Here is a 22303-nt window from a genome sequence, read left to right as displayed (position 1 = left end):
AAAATTGACATTATTGTGAAATTTACAGAAGTTGATAACTTTAGTAGTGTGAATTTACATAAGAGGATATTCCTGTTCTTATGAAATACACAGTGGCTGTTCAATGGTAAGCAGCTAGGACATATGCAACTTACTCTCAAATGGTATAGGAACAATATGACTGATTAAATATATATGTATATCTATTTAAAAAGAGAGAAAGTGAACATCTTAAATAGGGAAAGCAGATAAGGAAGAAAGGTTAATGATTCTCATTCTAACAACTTGTCTGTAAGTTTGAAATTATGTCCAAATACTAAGTTTTTTTTTAAAGGTTTGGTTTGGCCAGTATAGTTGCTGTGATATGTTAGTTATCACCTGAACCTTGATTCTACTTAATAAAGTGGTGATGAAAATTCACGAAAACCTAAGCTGGAGAATCTGACCTTTTAGGTAGTCTAAATTGACACTTGGTAGCATTGACCATAAATTGGTATTTGTTTAGATATAGGGTAAGGGTGTTTTGTTTTGTTTTGTTTTTGTATCTCCAATTGCCTGTATCCAGAATCACTGATGTTATGATTTACTAAATAAATTTAGCTTAGATGTTCATATGGCAGATTACAACTGGTTTTTCAGTTTTGACTCGAGAGTTTTCTTCATTAAAGCCCATAACCTGAATTACTCTGCTTTGAAGATGTATTGGATAATTAGCTTGAAGGCTTACATTTGGTCTGGGATATTATATATATAATATGTTCATGATAACACTGGGTGTTAAACACAACTGATGAATTATTGAACTCTACATCTGAAACTAATGATGTATTTTTTGTTGGCTAATTGAATTTAAATTTAAAAAATAGTATGTTCATGATTAGTAGAAAGAATTGTACTTTGAAGAATGTGACCTCCTGGGTGCCTGGGTGGCTCAGTGGGTTAAAGCCTCTGCCTTCGGCTCAGGTCATGATCCCATGGTCCTGGGATCGAGCCCCACATCAGGCTCTCTGCTCGGCAGGGAGCCTGCTTCCCTTCCTCTCTCTCTGCATTCCTCTCTGCCTGCTTGTGATCTCTGTCTGTCAAATAAATAAATAAAATCTTTAAAAAAAAAAAAAAAAAAAAGAATGTGACCTCCTATTGCCTGAGAACTCAGTCCCATTATATTTGGTTATAAACCTCAAGTTGTGGGGCACCTGGGTGGCTCAGTGGGTTAAACCTCTGCCTTCAGCTCAGGTCATGATCTGAGGGTCCTGGAATGGAGCCCCGCATCGGGCTCTCTGCTGGGCAGGTAGCCTGCTTCCCCCTCTCTTTGCCTGGCTCTCTGCCTGCTTGTGATCTCTGTGTGTCAAATAAATTTTAAAAAACAACAAAACAAAAAAACAAACCTCAAGTTGTGAACTTTTAAAATACCATAAGACATTGATGTATTAAAGGCCACCTGGACAAAGAATACAATAGTATCATGATATTTTCTTTTTCTAGAAAACTCAATAGAGTTACCAGTGACTTAACTTATGGATCAGAATGAAATGGAGTTTACTTGCGTTTCAACATTCTGTGCAGTTTGGAACTGACTATAAGTAACCTAAGTTTTGAGTTAATAAGCCTTTTTTGTATTTCTTTTAGTCTCCCCGAGTGAAAGAACCATTATCAAATTCTGAGGTAAGTAGTTGTGGTTTTGAATCATTAAAAAACCAGTCATTTTGTTTTGGTTTGGTTTTAATGTTAAGCACATCTTTTTATATGGGCCTAAGTGAGAATGAGAATTCATTGCTCATTCTGAGCAATCAGATTTCACTGGAGGTATTGATTTCTGAGTTTAAATGGACTTCTCCAGTAAGTTGATGCTGTTGCACTAATTTAAAAGTTGACCTAAAGACTCAGAAAGTTGTTCCTTCCTTGCTTACCTGATTTTATGAATGACTTTTCTGGCTTGGGTAGCTTCATGTGGAAAGTCGTCTTATTGCATTAATCTGTCCAGGGATTTGTCATATGCTACTTTTTGTTTTTGTCTGTACCCCCCACCCCATGTCTTTTGTCATGTAGATTCTGTTTTCTTTAGTTCTTGTCTTTTGGTGACAGGAATCCTACTAAACAGAGTCCTGTTAGGCTGGCCTGCCTTATGCTCATTTCTTGAAGGTAACAATTATTTCTGGAGATACATTCTGTGATACATTCTTCCTTCTGGCAGCCTGCATTACAAGCTCAGTATTTGGTTTCATGATACACGTCTTGCCCCCTTAAATCAGTTTGATTTTGCCCTGGTGCTTAGAAGTACCTATTTTTCTACTTGATTTGTGTGGATGGCATATGATTTTTGCACACCGTTAAGTACAGGATTTGTGCACATAGTATTGTTTAAGACTAAAATATTGTACTGTAGCATATTTATAGGCCAGTATCTAACAACTTAATAGCAGAACTGTAGTTCACTAGGATTTCTGGCTCCTCTTCTTGCTGCATGGTGGAATTGCATCTCCCTACCCCTTGAAGTTACTCATGCTCATAGCAGTGGCTTTGGGCAGGAAAATGCCAGCAGGAAGAAGAGCCCTTCGGTTGTTCCCTGGGTGCTCTGGCTCCTGCCACCACAGCCTGTATCCCCGAACGAGGATGGTACCAAATTTAGCCTCTGCTGGCCAGAGATAGAGACGAAGTGTGTGCAAGAAATAACTTTTTTTCTTGTAATCTTCTGAGAATTTAAGATTATTTTTTATGCTTACTTTATCTTGACTAATTCTTAGTTTCTCCACAGTTGATGGAGAGGGCATTTTATAGACGATCCGGAGTTGTTCTGTGATCTTTTCCTTGTCCCTTTGCCTCAGTAGCGCCCCCACACGGACTTCCAGGTGCTCATACTCATACTCCTGCGCTCCTTATTCTGTCGTTGGGTTTGAAATCCCTGGTGAAGTACACATGACGTAAAAGTTCCCATCTTCACCATGTTTAAGAGTATAGGTCAGTAGCGTTTAGTACATTCACACTGTTACACTGCTATCCACTGTCCATCTCCAGATGAACAATCATCCCATGTTTTCCACCCCCTACCCCTGGCAGCCACTCTACTATGTCTGAATTCTACTGCTTTCTGTATACCTCATGTACGTGGACTCACACAGTATTTGTCCTTTGTGACCAGCTCATCTTACCCAGCGTAATGCCCTCTAGGTTCACCCATGTAATGTGTCAGAATTTCCTTCTTTCCTCCCTTTTTGAGGCTGAATAATACTCCATTGTATATATCTACCACATTTGTTTCTCTGTTTGACGGGACAGACACTGGGTTGCTTTCACCTCTGGACTATTGTGAATAATTCCACTGTGAACATGGCTACATAATAAATATTTTTTTAGTTCCTGCTTTCAATTCCAATTTCAATTTCAGTTCCTGCTTTGTGGGGGTCTGTATCCAGAAGGGGATCATTCTGTTTTTAATTTTTTTTGAGGAATCACCTTACCGTTTTCCATAGTGGCTGCACTATTCTCCACTCCCACCTGCAGTGCACAAGGCTCCAGTTTCTCCATATCAGTTCATTTCTTGATTTTTGTCTAACATTTCTTTTCTTATTATAGGTAAATACGTGTATGCAGTTTGGAGGCTCCTTTTGAAATAATGCTAATACTTAATGTTAACATTTTCAAAAGTAATCTTAATGTTCTGTATTTCTGTCAAAATCCAGAACCAGAGTTACTTTTAATTTCCTCTCTATGAAGCTAAAGGAACACAAAATTATACTACTTTGTCTCTTAACTTGGTTTACGTAATATCATCTATTAGACCTCTTTTGTTGCCCTTTCAGTTTTTTTCTTTCAATTCTAAATTGTAGCCAACTTTAGTATTTTTTTAACCAACTTGTAATTTTGAATAGTTTAATTTTATTTTCGACTCAGCATCAGTCTTTTGTCCCCATATTACATAATTAAAATTTATAAAATATTATAAATTTAAAATTTAGAAATTTAATATTTATAAATATTAAAAATTTATAAAATTATATACATAATGTCTGTGTTGGTTATAAAGCTTTATATCTGTTTTGAAAAGCATTTCAGATTCGTTAGTGAATCACTGATTGTCTTTCTTTTTAAGTCGTGGAAGGTTTTCAGACCTAGAAAAATGTAGCTTCTGTAGAAGATTTACTGCTTAAATCTGTGTCTTAGAGGTGCTGTTTTATTGGGCAAAGGAAATAGAATAGATGTAGTTAAAAATAAATGTGATGCAATGAAATTTTATTCTGAAGGAATAAAAGCAAACTGTGGGCTATAATACAGCTAAACTCAGAACATTGTGCTAAGTGAAATAAGGCAGACACAACAGAGTGCGTGCATTTTATTTATGTGAAGGATCTGGAAAGGACAAACTGATGGGGACCGAAAGTAGGTCAGTGGTCACCTAGGGCTGGGTGTGGGAGCAGGAATTAAATGTAAATGGGCACAAGAGAACTTTCTGAGTTGATGAAAATGTTCTAAAACTAGATTGTAGTGATGTTTGCTAGAATATCATCTAGAAATCATCCAGTTGTAACAGTGGGTGAATTTAGTGGGATGTGAATTACACCTCAAAAAAGTTGTTACAAACAATAAAGCCTAGTAGAATATTTGACTTCCATTTGAAACAGATGTATTCAAGAGAGGTAGGGATGTGGCAGTACACTACACAAAAACTACTCGGAAAATGTCACCCTGGGAGGCTCTGCTTGCCCATCAGTAGACCTGCCTCCTTTTCCACTCAACTAAGCAGCATTGTGTGTACGTTTCTGTTACAGCTGTTTCCAACAACTGATCCCGTGGGTACTTTACTCCAAGTTCCAGAACAGATTACTGCTCATCTACCTCACCCAGCTGGGCACATGCCTGCACAGCCAACTCAAGTCTCTCCCCCACCCCCAGCAGAGCCAGCAAAAACAGCTCAGGTAAAGCAGGAGTGCACTTCAATGGCCGGTCTTCTGGGTAGAGGAAGAAAGCAGAAACTGATGTGGAGCAGCACCTTATGGAATAAGGTTGATGTTGTAGTAGTTTTTAAAACAAGTTAGAAATTCTGTTTTCACAGTTTTCAGTGTATGCCGATAAGAGAACTTTTCAAGGATCATACAGGCTTTTAAGCAGCAAAATAAGTTAACAATGGAAACATTCCAAATATCAGAAATTTGGGAAGTTGGTTTTGTTGTAGTTATGTAATATAGTCTGTGATGCCCATCATCAGTTACACACAGACATCATTAAATCCTCATACACTGAAAGCAGTCAAAGGAAGGAGGGCACTGGCCTCCTTGTCTGTGAATTGCTCCTTGTGTTCCCTCAGGAAACTTCAAATACTGTGCATAACACATGATGTGAGGTTTCCAGAGTCTGTTCACTTATTAAATATTAGAAACTTCATTTTTTTGGTTCTAACATTTTAGACTGAAAAACGTAAAGATGGGGGCACCTGGGTGGCTCAGTGAGTTAAGCATCTGCCTTCAGCTAAGTTCATGATCCCAGGGTCCTGGGATCGAGCTCCACATCGGGCTCCCTGCTGCTCAGTGGGGAGCCTGCTTCTCCCTCTGCCTGCTGTGCTCTCTACCTCTCTGTCAAATAAATAAATCAATAAATCTTGGGGGGAAAAAAGGAAAGAGAAAGAAAGGAAGGAAGGGAAAGGAAAGGAAAGAAAACAAAGGAAAGAAGTAAAGATGGAAGTTCTCTGATTTTTTTCCTTTTGCATTGTGGTGGTGATCTGCCTTTGGAGGCCACTGCTCTAAGAGCTTCCAGTTAGTCATGGTGCTGGCTTCATGTAGTCTTTTCATCAGACCCAAGCTTTCCATTTCTTTCCTTCATATCTAAAAAGATACAGTTGTTGTAGGAAAACTGATGGAAAGATTGGATTTACTTTATAAACTACTTAAGTAGAATATATATTCTGTAGTACACAGGGGATAGCTTACAATGCAGAGAGGATTAATTTACCCATTAAAAGATCTGGAATCTCAGGATGGGTGGATTCCTAAGGGGCAGACGATTTAGATCCTACCTTGTATCCTACATGATACACTAGCAGATTTTTTTAAAGGAAAGAACCCCAGTTTTACTGTCTTTCACCCTTGTGGAGGGAAAGAAGGATCTGAGTAAACAAAATATAAATGTGGCTATGTATGGAATTTCATGTGGGTTTGAGAATTCTCTTTTAAATTGTGCTTGCCTCAGGTTGACATTGAGCTCTTGTTGCTGCCTCAGAGTGCACGTCCTGCCATACCAGGGAATGTCCCAGCCCCTGGTCTGGGTCTGGCCTCACCGAGAGTAAAGGAAATTGCTGCCATGTGGACATTTCTCTGCTGATGACCATTAGTCACCTTCATGCTTAGTAGTCCAGACGCTGACTTTATACCTTTCAATGTTTTTTAGGCTCTGCCTTCAGGAGCAGGCTCACAAGAAACCAAGATCCCAATCAGCCTAGTACTCAGATTAAGGTAAGTAAACATCTTCTGTTTGTTTCCTGCATACTCTAAATGTGCTATTTTCTCTTTGAAAGGGACTCTTTTTTTCTAATAGTCCGTGCCTGGACAAGATTGTGTGCCCCCCAGTATCAAGTGCTGGGCATCGCAGGGGTATTGTTTCCCTCAGAAGTAAGAGCTACAGGGCCCCTGTACGCCCCTGGGTGGCGTAGTCAGTTGAGCGTCCGATTCTTGGTTTCATCTTAGGGTTGTGAGGTCAAGCCCTGTATCGGGCTCCACACTCACTGCCTAACATTCTCTCTTCTTCTGCTCCTCCCAAATAAATAAATAAATAAATAAATAAAATCTTAAAAAAAAAAAAAAAAGTAATACCAACATTGCAAGGACATGGATGTTAACACATTCTCTTAGCTGTTTTTCCATTAGTCGTTTTTCAATACAGCTAGTTTAGGTTCTGTAATTGAGTATGGTCTGTAACTGAGGAACAGTTTTTAGGGGAACAGCACTGGTTGGCTTATCTGAAGATTAGGCTTGTAATTTTGACCATATATCGTGGACTCTGCAATCAACTGACCCAAGAGTGGAGTGCTTTCTGATTGTGATAGATCATATCAAAGCCTTGTTCTTAAAAGATGAAAGGAAAACCCTCTGAGAATATATTTGGTCTCTTTGTTTTACAGCAGGTGTTCTGAGTCGTTGGTTCTTGGTGGGGCTTATAGCCAGGCTCTGACAGATTGCTCACAGATGTGCCATAGGTGGCAGTCTGTTCATTCTGACCCTCTCCTCTTGGAGGTAGTTGGGTTAGGATTGCAGAGCTTTCTTGTTAAGCTAGCAGTGGCTGTTGTATTGTTCTAATCGGGTCTCGTTCTGTTTGTGAAATTAAAAGCATCACCTGAGACAACTCAGACCTTCTTTACTACTAACATTTTTTAAAAGGGTTTCCTTGAATTACCGTGGACTCATTCCTCTTCCCACATACAAATTTCTAGTCATCTTCTCAGTATGACCATAACCAGAGATAGAAGCAGGGAGACCTTTTTTGAGAATGTTTTGATTCCACCACCCAGAGCAATGAAACTGTGCCATCAGTGTGAAGAAAGCAGATTGGATTACTTTCCTTTACAAAAGCCTAATCAATATACCTAGTCTCATCACAGATAGTTTTGGACTCATTAAAGTGTCTTGATAATCTTGTCCAATTCTTTTTTTTTCTTTTTAATTAATTTATTTATTTTTTCAGCTTAACAGTATTCATTGTTTTTGCACAACACCCAGTGCTCCATGCAATACGTGCCCTCCCTATTACCCACCACCTGGTTCCCCCAACCTCCCACCCCCCGCCCCTTCAAAACCCTCAGGTTGTTTTTCAGAGTCCATAGTCTCTCATGGTTTGCCTCAATCTTGTCCAATTCTTTTTTTTTTTTTTAAAGATTTTATTTATTTATTTGACAGAGAGAGATCACAAGTAGATAGAGAGGCAGGCAGAGAGGGGGGGGGGGGAAGCAGGCTCCCTGCTGAGCAGAGAGCCCGATGTGGGACTCGATCCCAGGACCCTGGGATCATGACCTGAGCCGAAGGCAGCGGCTTAACCCACTGAGCCACCCAGGCGCCCCAATCTTGTCCAATTCTGATTGTGCAAAAAGAATGCCACTTGCCTCTTTTAAAAACTTTTTTTTTTTAAATCATGTAGCAGCTAATAGTACAAAACTTATATTTGACCTGTGCTTCAGGAAGTTAGAGAAGATACTTACTTGTAAGTGATACAACTAGCTTTTTGAGAGAGTGTTTTTTTAGTGGGCTGTGTTCCAGACTTGTTTATGGAAGAAGAAACTCTGTTCTCTCTCTCACTGATGAAGACTCTGAGGTGAAACCACTAGAAGAGACGGTAAACATATTTTGTCCGGTTTACTGTCTTGCTGTCTCTGAAGGATTTGTGCTTAGCATGCCAGCTCAATCACTAAAATGATGCTGAATGTTCAATCTTTTTATTCAGCTTTCAGAAAGAATGGATTGACCAATTATGTATCAAGAAGACTGTATATCACACTGTTGGTTATTGTGGCAGGATACTAAGTAAAGAGTGAATAAAATGCCTCACTTGTTAGTCACATCTAGCTTGGAAGCTGATTTGTTTTATGTACTTACCACAGGTTAAAGACACTTCGGGTGGTATACATGCAGATGTATAAATCTGTATACAGGTACAAAGAGAAGGCAGTACGAAGGGGAAAATCATTTGGGGATAGATTGTGTTAGAGACGGGTAGCTACATTCTAAACACAACTTCAGGAACATCTTCACGTACCCATCAGGTAGACCTAGCCCTCTGCATTGTTTAGATAAAGTGGATTTGGGTCTTTAGTGAACAAGCATGTCTGCCTTTACGTATATTATTCTAAATGCCCACCTTTAATCAGAACCTCCAGGGAGCCTGGTTAATCTCAGTATATGGTTTGCTGAGTGATTACAGTAACTGTCCCTCACCGCTGGAGCCATGTATTAACTCTGCTGCCAGTATGGGTCCAACTCCTTTTCTCATCTTTTCCTTCCCCCTCATTGTCTGAACTCCTGTGGAATTTGGGGGAGCATTCATGTATTTCATTTTGTGAGGCTGCCAAGACTGAGCACCTGTAGTGGGCAAGGCACTCTTCTAGGGGAGCCTGGGGTGGGAGTGAGGAGGAAAAGGGTATCCTCTTTTTTTTTTTTTTTTTTAATGCTACCACACATTTAAAAAATTTTTTTTAATTCCAGTATTAAAATAATTTAATTCCAGTTAACATTTGGTGTTAGATTCAGGTATATAATACAGCGATTCAGTAATTCTGTATATAGTACTCATTGCTCATCAAGATAAGTGTACTCTTATCACCATCTCCTATTTCTCTGTCCCCTTCCCACCGCCCCTCTGGGAACCATCAGTTTGTATAGTTAAGAATCTGTTTTTTGGTTTGTCTCTTTTTTCCTTTGTTCATTTGTTTGGTTTCTTAAATTCCACATAGGAGTGAAATCATACGGTTTTTGCCCATCTCTGACTGACTGAGTTCCCTTAGCATTATACTCTGTAGCTCTATTCATGTTGTTGCAGATGGCAAGAGTTCATTCTTTTTTATGGCTGAGTAATATTCCACTGTATATACACATATCTTATCCATTCATCAATCGATGGACACATGGGTTGCTTCCATATCTTGGCTATTGTAAATAATGCAACAGTAAACATAGGGGTGCATGTATTCCTTTCAATCAGTGTGTTTCTGTTCTTTGGGTAAATACCCAGTAGTGTAATTATTGGATCATATGGTTAAATCTGTTTTTAACTTTTTGAGGAATTTCCATACTGTTTTCCATGGAGGCTACACCAGTTTGCATTCCCACCAACAGTGTGCAAGAGTTCTATTTCTCCACATCCTCGCCAACACATGTTGTTTCTTGTGTTGTTGATTCCAACCATTCTGACAAGAGGAAGGTGATATCTCATTGTGGTTTTGACTTGCATTTCCCTGATGATGAGTGATATTTAGTATCTTGTCATGTGTCTGTTGGCCATCTGGATGTCTTCTTTGGAAAAATGTCTGTTTATGTCTTCTGCCCATTTTTAAATTGGATTATTTGGGGGTTTTTGGTGTTGAGTTGTGTTATTTGGATACTGATTTTTTCATCCTGTATCATTTTAATTATACCTTCCTGTGCACGTACATTTTCCTCTTAGTTTATATGATATCTTAATGGGACTAAGGGTGGAAGTAGGCATAAAAGAATCTCCTCAAGGGGTGCCTGGGTGGCTCAGTGGGTTAAGCCTCTGCCTTCGGCTCAGGTCATGATCTCAGGGTTCTGGGATCAAGCCCCACATCGGCTCTCTGCTCAGCGGGGAGCCTGCTTCCCCATCTCTCTCTCTCTCTGACTGCCTCTCTGCCTACTTGTGATCTCTGTCTGTCAAATAAATAAATAAAATCTTTAAAAAAAATAAAATAAAAAGAATCTCCTCAAAAGCATGAGGGCATTTTGTTTTTGTTTTTTTCTTACTTTGTGCTTAGGTAGTTTTTTCCCCATTTAAAGTATAGTGCTATATTAGTTCGGGTGTATAATATAATGATTCAGCAGTTCTGTGTATTACTCAGTGTTCCTCACAATAAGTATAGTGTTAGCACGAGGTTTTTATATTGACTACTGGAGGACATCAATTAAAAGGGTTGTAGGACGGTTAGATGGTCACTCTGAGTAGTTTGCTCTGAGCCCTGCAGTGTGAGTTCATTAGGATAGGTCATAGGATCTATGGGAGTAAAATGGTTTTTCTTGAGGCACAGGTTTCCTGTTATATGTTGGCAGAGTCATTATGCATAAATCCAGAAATTTATTTTACACATTTCCTTTTCTTTTTTAGGAATTCAAAAAAAGAACTAAATGATATTCGATTCGAGTTTACTCCTGGGAGAGGTAAGCCATCAAAACATTGAAAACAAAATAACATCTAATTTATTTAATGAAATGTGTGGTGATGTTTTTGTCCTTTAGATATATTTTACTTTTAAAAGATGATGAAAATGTTCCTGGTTTAAAGGGTTTGGGTAGCATATGAATAAAATAAAAACTCAATTTATTTACTACTAACCTCACTTGTAAAACCTGGTATAATACAAACAGTAATGAGTGTAGCTCTAATTTACTCCCTACCATAGTAGGCCAGGCATTATGCTAAGCTTTCTATCATTAAATTCTCAGAACATTCCCCTAAGGAAGATTATTGTCCCCCTTGTGTAGGTGATGAAACAAGGCTTAGAGTGAGGGGAGGTAACTTGTCGTTCACACAGCCGGAAGAGGTGCCTCTGGAATTCATATCCACACTTGTCAGGGTGCAGAGTTCTCACTCTCAGTACTGAACATGGTTGTACTTCTCCATGACAGTAAAGAAGAAACAAGGCTTCTAGCCTCCTCTATTCCCAGGCTGAAGCAGAGTCCTGTCAGGCATAGTTTCTGGCCATGAACTTCTCCCTGGGATGAGATTTGTTTCTTTCTTGCCTTTGTTACTCAAGCGTTCAGATTGGGGAGGTGGCCAGCAGCCAGCACATTCATCCTGTGTGCAGTGCTCATTCTTCATGCTGTCTCAGTATCATCAGCAACTAAGTATGAAAGAGGACAGAAGCAGGTGTGCAGAGGTGTATCCATCTCACTGTTTAAAACCAGGAAGAGTCCCATTTCAAGGAACTAATTTAAGTTGCTGCTCATCGGCACAAATGTGTGCCCACCCACTCCCCAGAGCTCCTCCTGTTCTTTTGGGCTCAGTGCTCAACCCTCAAGAAGCAGCAGCACTGGCTTAGTTGGAGAGGAGATCAGTTAGGGGTGCTGTGTCCCTGTCTTTGCGTTTCTTTTACAACCATTGATCGGATTATACGATGTAAAATCACTAGATATGAAGAAAAGCCCACCAGACTAAAAAAGAAAATGGTGTTAGCAAAAAACTTGGGATGTGATCTCTGAAGAGAAGAGATTACAATTTGTCATTTCAAGATGTGCTTGAAAAGAAATCATTCCATTATACTAGCCCTGAAGATGTTGCACACACATCATCACGTCTCAGAGCTGGTGGGGCTTGGGGCCAGGGCTGCCCTCAGAATGGGACTTTCCTCTGTAGTATCACTGGCAAATTGCAAGTTATCTTTACGGTGAGTTGATACTGGCCATTTGGTTGCTAGAGATTCTGCGCTCTAGCTAGACCTAAGAGAATCTCCCACCTGAGGTGAGCCCAGTGGTAGGAGAAACCTTTGTGTGGAAGGAAGACCCACCCCCCACCAACACCCCCTGCCTCTTTGGTTCAGTGAATTTAGCAGCTAGCTTGGGCCTGGCAGTGCCAACATCTGCTCTAGGAGTTAGCAGTAACATGCATGCACAAGAAATGGAGCACCTTCTTTTTTTTCCTTGCAGATACAGCGGAGGGTGTATCTCAGGAACTCATTTCTGCTGGCCTTGTCGATGGAAGGGATTTAGTAATAGGTAAGTAACTACTTTGTGCTCTGCCCTGCGCCCTGGTGTCTCTATGTATTTAGGACCTAGAAAACAGGCTTTGAGTCCACTGAGTGGATCTCACAGGACTTGGAATGGTCTTGGCATTGCTGAAATACAGGTATTGGTATTGGTAGTAGTTCCTCACAAAAAAGAAAATTTCGTTTCATACTTCACTTTGTGACTTCAGTGACAGTAGGTGAAAGCTGGGAGACTCTAGTAGAATTGATGACATAATCACAACTTAGCCATATCTAGTTCATTTTGAAGGGTGAAACCCTGCCCCTAATAGAGCAAGAAAGAAGTAAGCAAAACTCATTAGAGGCTTATTTCTGGAATAAGCAGAAAGTAAGAAAAGGTACAATCGGCCCATGTGTATGTGTTATTGAAGGCAAAGACCATTGTCTAGGGCCAGTCAGCAAAGTTTTTCTGTAAAGGACCAGTTAGTGAATAGTTTAGGCTTGTGGGCCATTCACTATCTCCAGCCTCTTTAAACCATTCTTAGCCCACAGCCAGACTAGAAGTAGGCTGCAGGCCAGAGTTCGACAGCTCCCAGGATAGAGCTTTCTGGCCCATGAGTAGGCAGATCCTTCCTCTTTGACCTGTGTGTCTTGCCCCAGTTAACACAGCATCTTAAAGAAAGTTACTTTGATCATGATTCAAGATTTATTTGTGCTACTTAAAGTTGAGTTTAAAAGATAATTTTTGTTTGGGGAGTGAGTTATCATTCCACTTCCATTTTGGTTGAACATAGAAGATTCTGAGCTATCATTTAAGTTTTTAAAATATGGTAGGAAATGGATTTACTTAACTTCTTATTACTTTCTGTTTGTATGATTACAGTGGCAGCGAATTTGCAGAAAATTGTGGAAGAACCTCAGTCAAATCGATCTGTCACTTTCAAACTGGTACTCATTTCTTCCTCTTTATTAAACTGTCCTTACACAGCAGCAGCTTCTGTAGACCAGCTTCTATATTCCCTGAACGCTGAGAATATTAAAATATGGTGGATTGTGTTCATTTAGCCTCCCTAAGGCCTTAGGCCAGTGTCTCCTTTTGAGTGGCCTCCCTCTGTTCTCCCTCCAGGAAGCCTCCTACCCCAGGCCCTTGACTCTTAAGAGAGAATGTTTCCAATCTGACTCCAGCTTTGTACCCAGACCCCACCTTTTCTGGAAGAGACACCTTCATCTGCATCCTCGTATCCCAAGGACTTGTACCCTGCTGTCTTCCTTCCCACAATTCTTATATCAGTTTTAATTGCTACGTGCAATTTTGTTTACAAATAACCACAGCTTCTCATTTTGTTTGGTTCTTAGGCATCTGGTGTTGAAGGCTCGGATATTCCTGATGATGGTAAACTAATAGGATTTGCCCAGCTCAGCATCAGCTAAACCACAGCCCTGAAAGAGGCGGCCTAAGGAGATTCCACACATGCGTATCTCTGTTGCTTCTGTTGGCCTAAACCCACTACTGCCAAAGAACCCAGCAACAAACCTCCCGGCTAGGAGCTTTAGAGGTCTTTCTTTATGTTCTTCCTGCCATCATTCCCCCCTTTTCCCACAGGGAAAGAAAAGTTGGATCACCAGTGGCCAGCATCCCTTTAAAGAGTTCCGTTAGTAAATACTGTACATGTCCCCTGTCTTTTTCCAGCTGGGAAGGGGACTGTGCCTCAAGGCTCAGGAGGGAGATCTGGCAGCTCATCTTGCCTTACTCCAATGATGGCGCTGGGTGGAAAGTAGCAGCTATATTGGGCTTCCTCATCCTGCCTGTTCTCCCACACCTGACAGGATGTGGGCATCTTGGGATACATCTTCACCACTGAAGTAGCAATTAAAAGTTGATTGTTTATCTGGAGCCCAGAGAATTTAATTTAGTGATTTTTTTTTTTTTTAATCTGATGTGAATTCTAGCAACCTTTGTTAGGAAAAAGCACAGCCTCAGAAAGAGGCAGCCTAAACTGTGTTCTTGTTTTGTTCATGTTTCTAAGCGTTTTGCTGAAGCTGCTCTCAGGCACCCCTCTTCATCACTCCCTCCAGAAAGGGTTGCTAGCCTTAACTTCAGCTGGTGCAAAACATCTGACTGTAGTCGAACTTCAGCCATCAGATCCTAAAAAGTGGAACTTCGGACTGTTTTTAGCGAAAACATCAAGTAATGGCTTATAAAAGTGAATTTCCCCAACAGTGGTTTTGAACAGGAAAAATCATAACACATATCATTGTGGAAGTATTTATTTTCAAATCTTAAAAAATTCAGTTGAAGAAAAACTGCTCCTCAGTCCTCCCATGAAAATTTGCCTGGCCTCCACATCATAAGGAAATGCAAGGCTGAGCTTTCTACAGCAATAAAGGAGACTCACCAGGCCAGCGAGGCCTGCTTTCCAGCCCTCTCCTGCACTGACCCTTTGGAGGGGATCCACACTTCTGTGCGCTGAACCTGACCCAGGATGGAAAGTGAAACCACATGTGCCGAGACTTTTAGGATTTATGAGTAGACAGTGTTCATTTGATTTTCTATAGAAATAATATAAATTATTCTTTAGGTTTAAAAACAAGCACTCATAATGCAATATGTGAGTAATCGGTGGGGCCGATTTTCTTTCCTACTGTTTCACAGTCAACCTCTGTCTAACTGCAAGTAGCCCTACCAGTTTTTGTATAAGAAAGGGACACTCAATCTGGCCTTAAAACGACACATGAAAATGGGCTTTGGCACCACGGAAAGGGGAGAGCTGCCTCTTACAGAATCACGCACGCAAGCCCTTTCCAATACCATTGGTATGTGAATAACAAGATTGCTTCACCTAGTTGTCTCTTGGAATATCTCTGGAAGCTTTCCCCACAACTGAGTTGTTGCAGGTCTTGTTTGGTTTTGAGCTTGTTGTTTTAGTCATGGGCTTCCTTTCCCTGCCCTGGGTGCAGAGGCATACTGGGAAAGGAGTGGATGTTGGGGAGAAGGATGGGATGGGTTTGGAGTGGCCGTTGGGAGGAAAGTAGATTGAGAGGATCAGACACCAAAGTCCAGAGTCCCAGCAGGATTGGTAAAAAGTGGGAGGCCTGCCAAGCCTAGAGAGGGAAAAGATTGATCAGTCTGCTGGAAAAATACTTAGCTTTTCTTTTTCTTTTTTCCTTTTTCTTTTTTTTTCTTTAGAGGGATGGGAATAACATATGAAAAGGAGATAGTGTCCTCTTTGTCACAAGGCTAGTGGCTTACCTTTGAGTCATCATCTACTTACTGATAAATCCAGAGGGTGGTGGCCTCACTCTGTTCTAGCATTCTGTTTGGAAGTGGTCTGGAGCCCAGGCAGGAGGTGAGCAGCAGCCCATTGCCGTGTTCAGTTTCCCCAGCCAGCCATGACTTTTAAACTGCAGTGGGACAAGCATGCCAATAGAAGTGGGCTAGGGCTTTCTCTTTATTTTCAGTTCATTGTTTGCCCTGCTGGGAATTAGGAGCCAGACACCAAGACCCAGGACAGTGTTATTTCTTCTGCGTGATGTATGGTGGACTCCCTTTGCTGACTTTCGCAGCGATGCTGAGAGAATACATGAACAGAAACTTCCCAGGTTGGACTCCTTTCAAGGAGCAGTGGTCTAGGGTACACCTCTGTCTCTAGGTCTCCAGGATCCCTTGGTCCCTGGGGGTAGGGACTAATTTAGCACAAGGTAACATGTGCCAATGCTGTTTGTGAAATGTATGGTCTTATTCGAAATGACTAATGGATTTGTTTGGATTTTTTGCTTAAGTTTTGAACCAAATCCTAGAGCCAGCTGATACTATTTAATAATCTGAGGATAAAATAATGGTGTATCAATAAATGGAAGTTCCTCCTTATGACGTATGCTAGATTATGGAAGATGTAAAATATTTGACCTTCCCTTCTCCCTTTTTTTGACTTTGTATTTTGCTGCATGTTTCCTTCATTTTTAATCAATAAAGAGTAAATTGTCTGTGGCGGTGTAAGGATTCTTTACTTCAGTGCTTGCTGGTGGGGAGTGTGAGGAGTGGGTCAAGGAGTCACTAGTAACTTAATTTTTCACACAAATGGAGAAAAAGTGCACATAAACTAAAAAAATGTGTGTATTGACCTACAAATGATCTAGGACAGCTTAAAATCATTGTACAAATGAGGAAACTGAAATCTCAAAAGGGAGAGATAAGATATGGCCAGGGAAATTTCATAGCATGGGGCACAAAACTCCTGTACTGTTGTTTCTGTTTGGTTCTGCTTATGCAGTTGGATAGGGGAAAGAGGCCACATTCAAAGCTTTGTGAGTCCATTTTGGAAAACTGAGAGCAGGGCTGAGCTTGTCGCTATTTGACTTTGCTATTGAAATGGTGGGATTACATGTGAGAGTCTAGGCTTCTCTGTATTCTTCCACCTCCCATGTAAGTAATCTTGATCATAATACCTTCTGCGACAGGACTGCTTGTGGATTCTTGTAATTCAGAGCTCAGGCATTGACAGGATTGTATCTGAGTGATCTTCCTCTCAAGATAAGCGGGTTGTAAAAGTGGACTCTGAGGCACCTGGATGGCTAATGATCTCATTCACCTTAATTAAGTGAGTTTAAATTATGACTCACTTTTTCTTCTCAGAGCAGATTGTAAATAATAGCACAGAATTTCAGTTGGCTTAGATAAAATTGCTTGATTAATTAAAAGTTTGACTGATGTTCCTTTTGTGTGAAATATACTTAGCAGTTCAACGTGAAAAAAATCTAATCCTGGAGAGGATTGTCATCTTAGAACTTGAAAGAAATAATGACTTCGGGCACCTGAGTAGCTCAGTGGATTAAGCTTCTGCCTTCAGCTCAGGTCATGGTCTCAGGGTCCTGGGATCAAGCCTCACATTGGGCTCTCTACTCAGCAGGGAGTCTGCTTCCCCTTCTCTCTGCCTGCCTCTCTGCCCATTCGTGATCTCTGCCTGTCAAAGAAATAAATAAAATCTTAAAAAAAAAAAAAGGAAATATTGAATTGGTAGTTTCCTAGTTTATGCCAATATGAAATTCCATTTCATTTGGTTTCTCAGGAATGTTGTCTGTCCTTTAAATGATTATGCAAGAAGAAAGATGTCTTATGACCAGAAACCTAGAACTTGAACATACTCTCTAATTTCCCAGATGATAAGGGCCACTCCTAGTTTACTGAGCTCCATATTGTACAGATTACAGGCTTTTTGTCCCTTAATTGAAAAACTAAAATCTTAAACAGGCTGTGAAAGTGAACCCTAAACCGCCTGGATGGCTCAGTTGCTTAAGTGTCCTGCTCTTGATTCTGGCTCAGGACATGACCTCAGGGTTGTGAGATGGAGCCCCCTTGTTGAGCCCCGTCAGGTTCCATCCTCAGGGCTGGGTCTGCTTGAGATTCTCTCCCTCTTGGCCCTATCCCCCCACTCACTCTCCCTCACTCTAAAATAAATAAAATCTTCTTTAAAAAGTGGACTCTGACTATTGTTGGGACAGAGGAAGTGCTAGTTACTCAAAAGTGACTGTGGTGCTTGTGGGGAGAGGTGGCAGGGCAAGAATAAATGGAGCCTTTCTGTTGGCCGTTCTCTAACAAGTTCAGGCATTCTCAAGAGGACTGCTTCCTTAGCTCTACCTCCTCATAGTAGCAATTCTCAGTGCAACAGTTTATGAATTTCTCCTTCAGATCAGTTCATCTACACCACACTTTCGGCCCTTTTAAAAAAAAAATAGGCTTCATCTTTTACAGTGGTTTTAGTTTCATAGTGAAATTGAACAGAAAGTACAGAGTTCCCATATCTAGTCACATATCTTGACCCCATCTAGTCACAGCTTGCCCCACTGTCAACAACCTGTGCCAGAGTGGTACGCTTGTTACAACTAATGAACCCACATTGACGTCATTATCACCCAAAGACGATAGTTGACATTCATGTTCACTCTTGGCTGTTGTATATACTACAGATCTAGACAACTGTATAGTGACATGTACCCATCATTGTATAAAATAGCTTCAGTACCCTAAAATTCCTTGTATTGCACCTATCCATCTCTCCCTTCCCTCTAGTCCCTGGCAACCACTCATCTTTTTAGTGTCTCCATAGTTTTTTGCCTTTTCTGCAGTATCATGTATTTAGAATCCTACAGTGTGTAGCCTTTTCAGAATGGCCTCTTTTGCTTAGTAATATGCACTTCCAGGTCTCAATTTTGTGTGTGTGTGGGGGGGAGGGGGTTAATAGCTCTTTTTTAGGGCTGAATAATATTCTATGCCTGGATGTACCACAGTTCATTAATCCATTTACCTATGGGTTGCTTTCAAGCCTTGACAAATTATGAACAAAGCTGCTGTAAACATCTGTATGGAGGTTTTGTGTGGATATGAATTTTTTAACACCTTTTGGTGATTACCCAGGAGCTCAATTGTGGATTGTATGGTAAAGGAATAGTTTCATAAGAAACCGTCAGTTGTCTTTCACCATGGCTATATACTATTTTGCATTCCCACCAATGAATGGGAGAGCTTCTGTTGCTCTACATCCTTGCCACCATTTGGTGGTGTCAGTGTTAAAGACTGGCAATTCTGATAGGCCTGTAGTGTTATCTTGTTTTAATTTGCAATTCTTTAGTGAGGTGCTGTGGAACATCTTTCCATATGTTTATTTGCTTTCTGTATTCTTAAGTGAGGTGCCCATTAAAGTCTTTTGCTCATTTTTAATAAGATTGTTTTCTTATTGTTGAGTTTTAAGAATTCTTTGTATATTTTGTATAAAAGTCCTTAATCAGATGCAAGCATACCTCATTTTACTGCATTTTGCTTTATTGTGCTTTGCAGATAATTACGTTTTTTAGAAGTTGAAAGTGTGTGGCAACCCTGCATTGGGCCTGTCTCCCAGTGACATTTTTCCAACAGCATTTGCTCACTTTGTATCTCTTTGTCAATAAAGTATTTTTCAACTAAGGCATGTATATCGTTATTTTAGACATTATGCTATCACACACTTATTATACTACCACATAATGTAAACATAACTCTTATATGCAGTAGGAAACCAGGAAAGTCATGTGACTGCCTTTATTGCAATGTTGGCTTTACTGCAGAGACCTTGAATCCAACCCTCATTATCTCTTGTCTTTTTATATCTGCAAATATTTTCTCCACTCTGTGGCTTGTTTTTTTCTTTTCTTTTTTTTTTTTTCTTTCTTTTTTTTTTTTTTTTTTTGGCAGAGCAGGAGGTTTTAATCCTAATGAAGTCCAGCTTATCTATCATTTCTTAAATGGATCATATTTTCGGCTCTATAGCTTAAATCATTACCATACACAAGGTCATCTAGATACTTGGCTTGTGTTGTCTTCTAAGAGTTGTATGGCTTTGAATTTTCTTTGCGTTCTATGATCCACTTTGAGTTAATTTTCTTAAAGAGTATAAAATCTGTATCTAGAGTTATTTTTTGGCCTATGGGTGTTCAGTTGCCTATGGGTGTCCACCACCATTTGTTGAAAAGACTATTTTTCCTCCATTGTATTGCCTTTGCTCTTTGGTCAAGATCAGTTGAATCTATGATTTGTCTCTGTTTTCTGTGCCATTGATATGTTTATTCTTTTGCCAATGCTATACTCACTTGATTACGATAGCTTTATATAAATCTTGAAGTCAAGTATTGTCCTTTGACTTTGTTCTCCATCAATATTGTGTTGGCTCTTCTTGGTCTTTTGCTTCTCCGTATAAGCTCTAGAATCAGTTTCTCAATTTTCACAAAAACTTAGTGGAATTTTGATTGGAATGTTGTTAGTCAACAGATCAAGCTGGGAAAAACTGACATAACTATCCATACACATTGAAATCTCTCCGTTTTCAATTCATTGATTTTCTTTATCAGAATTGTCTAGTTTTCCTCATGTAGATCTTTTATGTATTTGTTAGATTCTATTTCATTTTGGGGGTGGTAATCTAAATGGTATATTTTTTATTTCAAACTCCACTTGTTTGTTGTTGGTATATAGGAAATGATTAGCTTTTGTATCTTAACCTTATATCCTGCAAACTTACTATAAACACTTAGTTCCAGGAGTATTTTTGTCAATTCTTTTAGGTTTTCTAATAGATACTAGTGTCTGGTGGATTATAATGTTATCTGTAAACAAAGACCATTTTCATTCTTCCAAATCGATATATACCTTCATTTCCTTTTGTTGTTAAGATTTATTTATTCATTAGAGCATGTGTGTGCAAGTGAGGTGAGGGGAAGAGGGTGAGGATCTCAAGCATAGAGCCCAATGGAAGGCTCAATCTCAAGACCCTGAGATCATGACCTAAGCAAAATCAAGAGTTAGACTCAACCAGTTGAACCACCCAAGTGCCCCTCATTTTCTTTTCCCGTACTGTGTTAGCTGGGATATATAATAGGATGTTAAAAAGCAGTGGTAAGAGAGGATATTCTTTTCTTGATCCTGATTGTAGTGGAAAAGCTATTTTCTCATTAAGTACGGTGTTAGCTATAGGAATTTTGTAGATTTTTTTATATAACATTTTTAAAATTTGAATTCAATTAACATAATATATTATTTGGTTCAGGGGTACGGCTCTGTGATTCATCAGTCTTATATAATACCCCATGCTCATTACAACACATACCTTCCCCAATGTCCATCACCCAGTTACCCCATCCCACCACCGCTCTCACCTCCAGCAACCCTCAGTTTGTTTCTTGTGATTAAGAGTCTCTCATGGTTTATCTCCCTCTCTGGTTTCACCTTGTTGTATTTTTTTTCCTCTCTTCCCCTATGATCCTCTGCCTTCTTTCTTAAATTCCATATATCAGTGAGATAATATGATGATTGTCTCTCTCTGATTGACCTACTTAGCATAATACCCTCTAGATCATCCAGGTCATTGCAAATGGTTAGATTTCATTTTTGATGGCTGTGTAATATTCCTGTGTGTGTGTGTGTGCGCGCGCACGCGCGCACACGCGCACCACATCTTCTTTATCCATTCATCTGTCCAATAGAGCCAATAGACTCCATAGTTGGCTATTGTGGACATTGCTGCTATAAACATTGGGGTACAGGTGCCCCTTTGGATCACTACATTTGTATCTTTGGGGTAAATACCCAGTAGTGCAAATGCTGGGTCATAGTGTAGCTCTATTTTCAACTTTTTGAGGAAATTCCATACTGTTTTCCAGAGTGGCTGCACCAGCTTGCATTCCCACCAATAATGTAGGAGGTTTTCCCTTTCTCTGCATCCTTCCCAACATCTGTTGTTTCCTGACTTGTTAACTTTAGCCATTGTGACTGGTATGAGATGGTATCTAACTGTGGTTTTGGTTTGTATTTCCCTGATGTTGAGTGATGTTGAGCACTTTTTCATGTGTCTGTTGACCATTTGGATGTCTTCTTTGCAGAAATGTCTGTTCATGTCTTCTATCCATTTCTTGATTGGATTATTTGTTCTTTGGGTGTTGAGTTTGATAAGGTCTTTATAGATTTTGGATACTAGCCCTTTATCTGATGTCATTTGCAAATATCTTCTCCCATTCTGTTGGTTGTCTTTTGGTTTTGTCAACTGTTGCCTTTGCTGTGCAAAAGCTTTTTATTTTGCTGAAATCCCAGTAGTTCATTTTTGCCTTTGTTTCCCTTGCCTTTGGAGACATGTCTAGCAAGAAGTTGCTGTGGCTGAGGTCAAAGAGGTTGCTGCCTGTGTTCTTCTTAAGGACTTTGATGGATTCCTGTCTCACATTGAGATCTTTCATCCATTTTGAGTCTATTTTTGTGTATGGTGTAAGGAAGTAGTCCAGTTTTTTTTTTTTTTTTTTAAGATTTTATTTATTTGTCAGAGAGAGAGAATACACACAAGCATGCAGAGATGCAGGCAGAGAGAGAGGAGGAAGCAGGCTCCCTGCCAAGCAAGTAGCCCGATGCAGGACCCAATCCCAGGACCC

At 40.0% G+C, this 22303-nt stretch overlaps 1 protein-coding gene across 3 annotated transcripts in view; it reads left to right on the top strand.

Annotated features, from left to right (window-relative positions):
* OXSR1 (oxidative stress responsive kinase 1) overlaps nucleotides 1–16345 on the top strand; it is a 101960-nt gene extending 85615 nt beyond the window's left edge. For 2 of the 3 annotated variants that reach the window (XM_046002263.1, XM_046002261.1), the window contains 7 exons: nucleotides 1606–1641; nucleotides 4743–4889; nucleotides 6355–6419; nucleotides 10786–10838; nucleotides 12324–12392; nucleotides 13245–13309; nucleotides 13718–16345. In XM_046002263.1, the coding sequence (XP_045858219.1) occupies nucleotides 1606–1641; nucleotides 4743–4889; nucleotides 6355–6419; nucleotides 10786–10838; nucleotides 12324–12392; nucleotides 13245–13309; nucleotides 13718–13792 (510 nt within the window). In that variant the 3' untranslated portion in view covers nucleotides 13793–16345. The remainder of the gene's footprint in view (nucleotides 1–1605; nucleotides 1642–4742; nucleotides 4890–6354; nucleotides 6420–10785; nucleotides 10839–12323; nucleotides 12393–13244; nucleotides 13310–13717) is intronic. The other variant, XM_046002262.1, reaches the window with a different exon arrangement.
* The last annotated feature ends 5958 nt before the right edge of the window (nucleotides 16346–22303 follow it).

The sequence above is a fragment of the Meles meles genome, chromosome 4 (assembly GCF_922984935.1).
Source record: "Meles meles chromosome 4, mMelMel3.1 paternal haplotype, whole genome shotgun sequence".
NCBI classification, from domain to species: domain Eukaryota; kingdom Metazoa; phylum Chordata; class Mammalia; order Carnivora; family Mustelidae; genus Meles; species Meles meles.
This window is presented reverse-complemented; position numbering and strand designations above follow the sequence as displayed.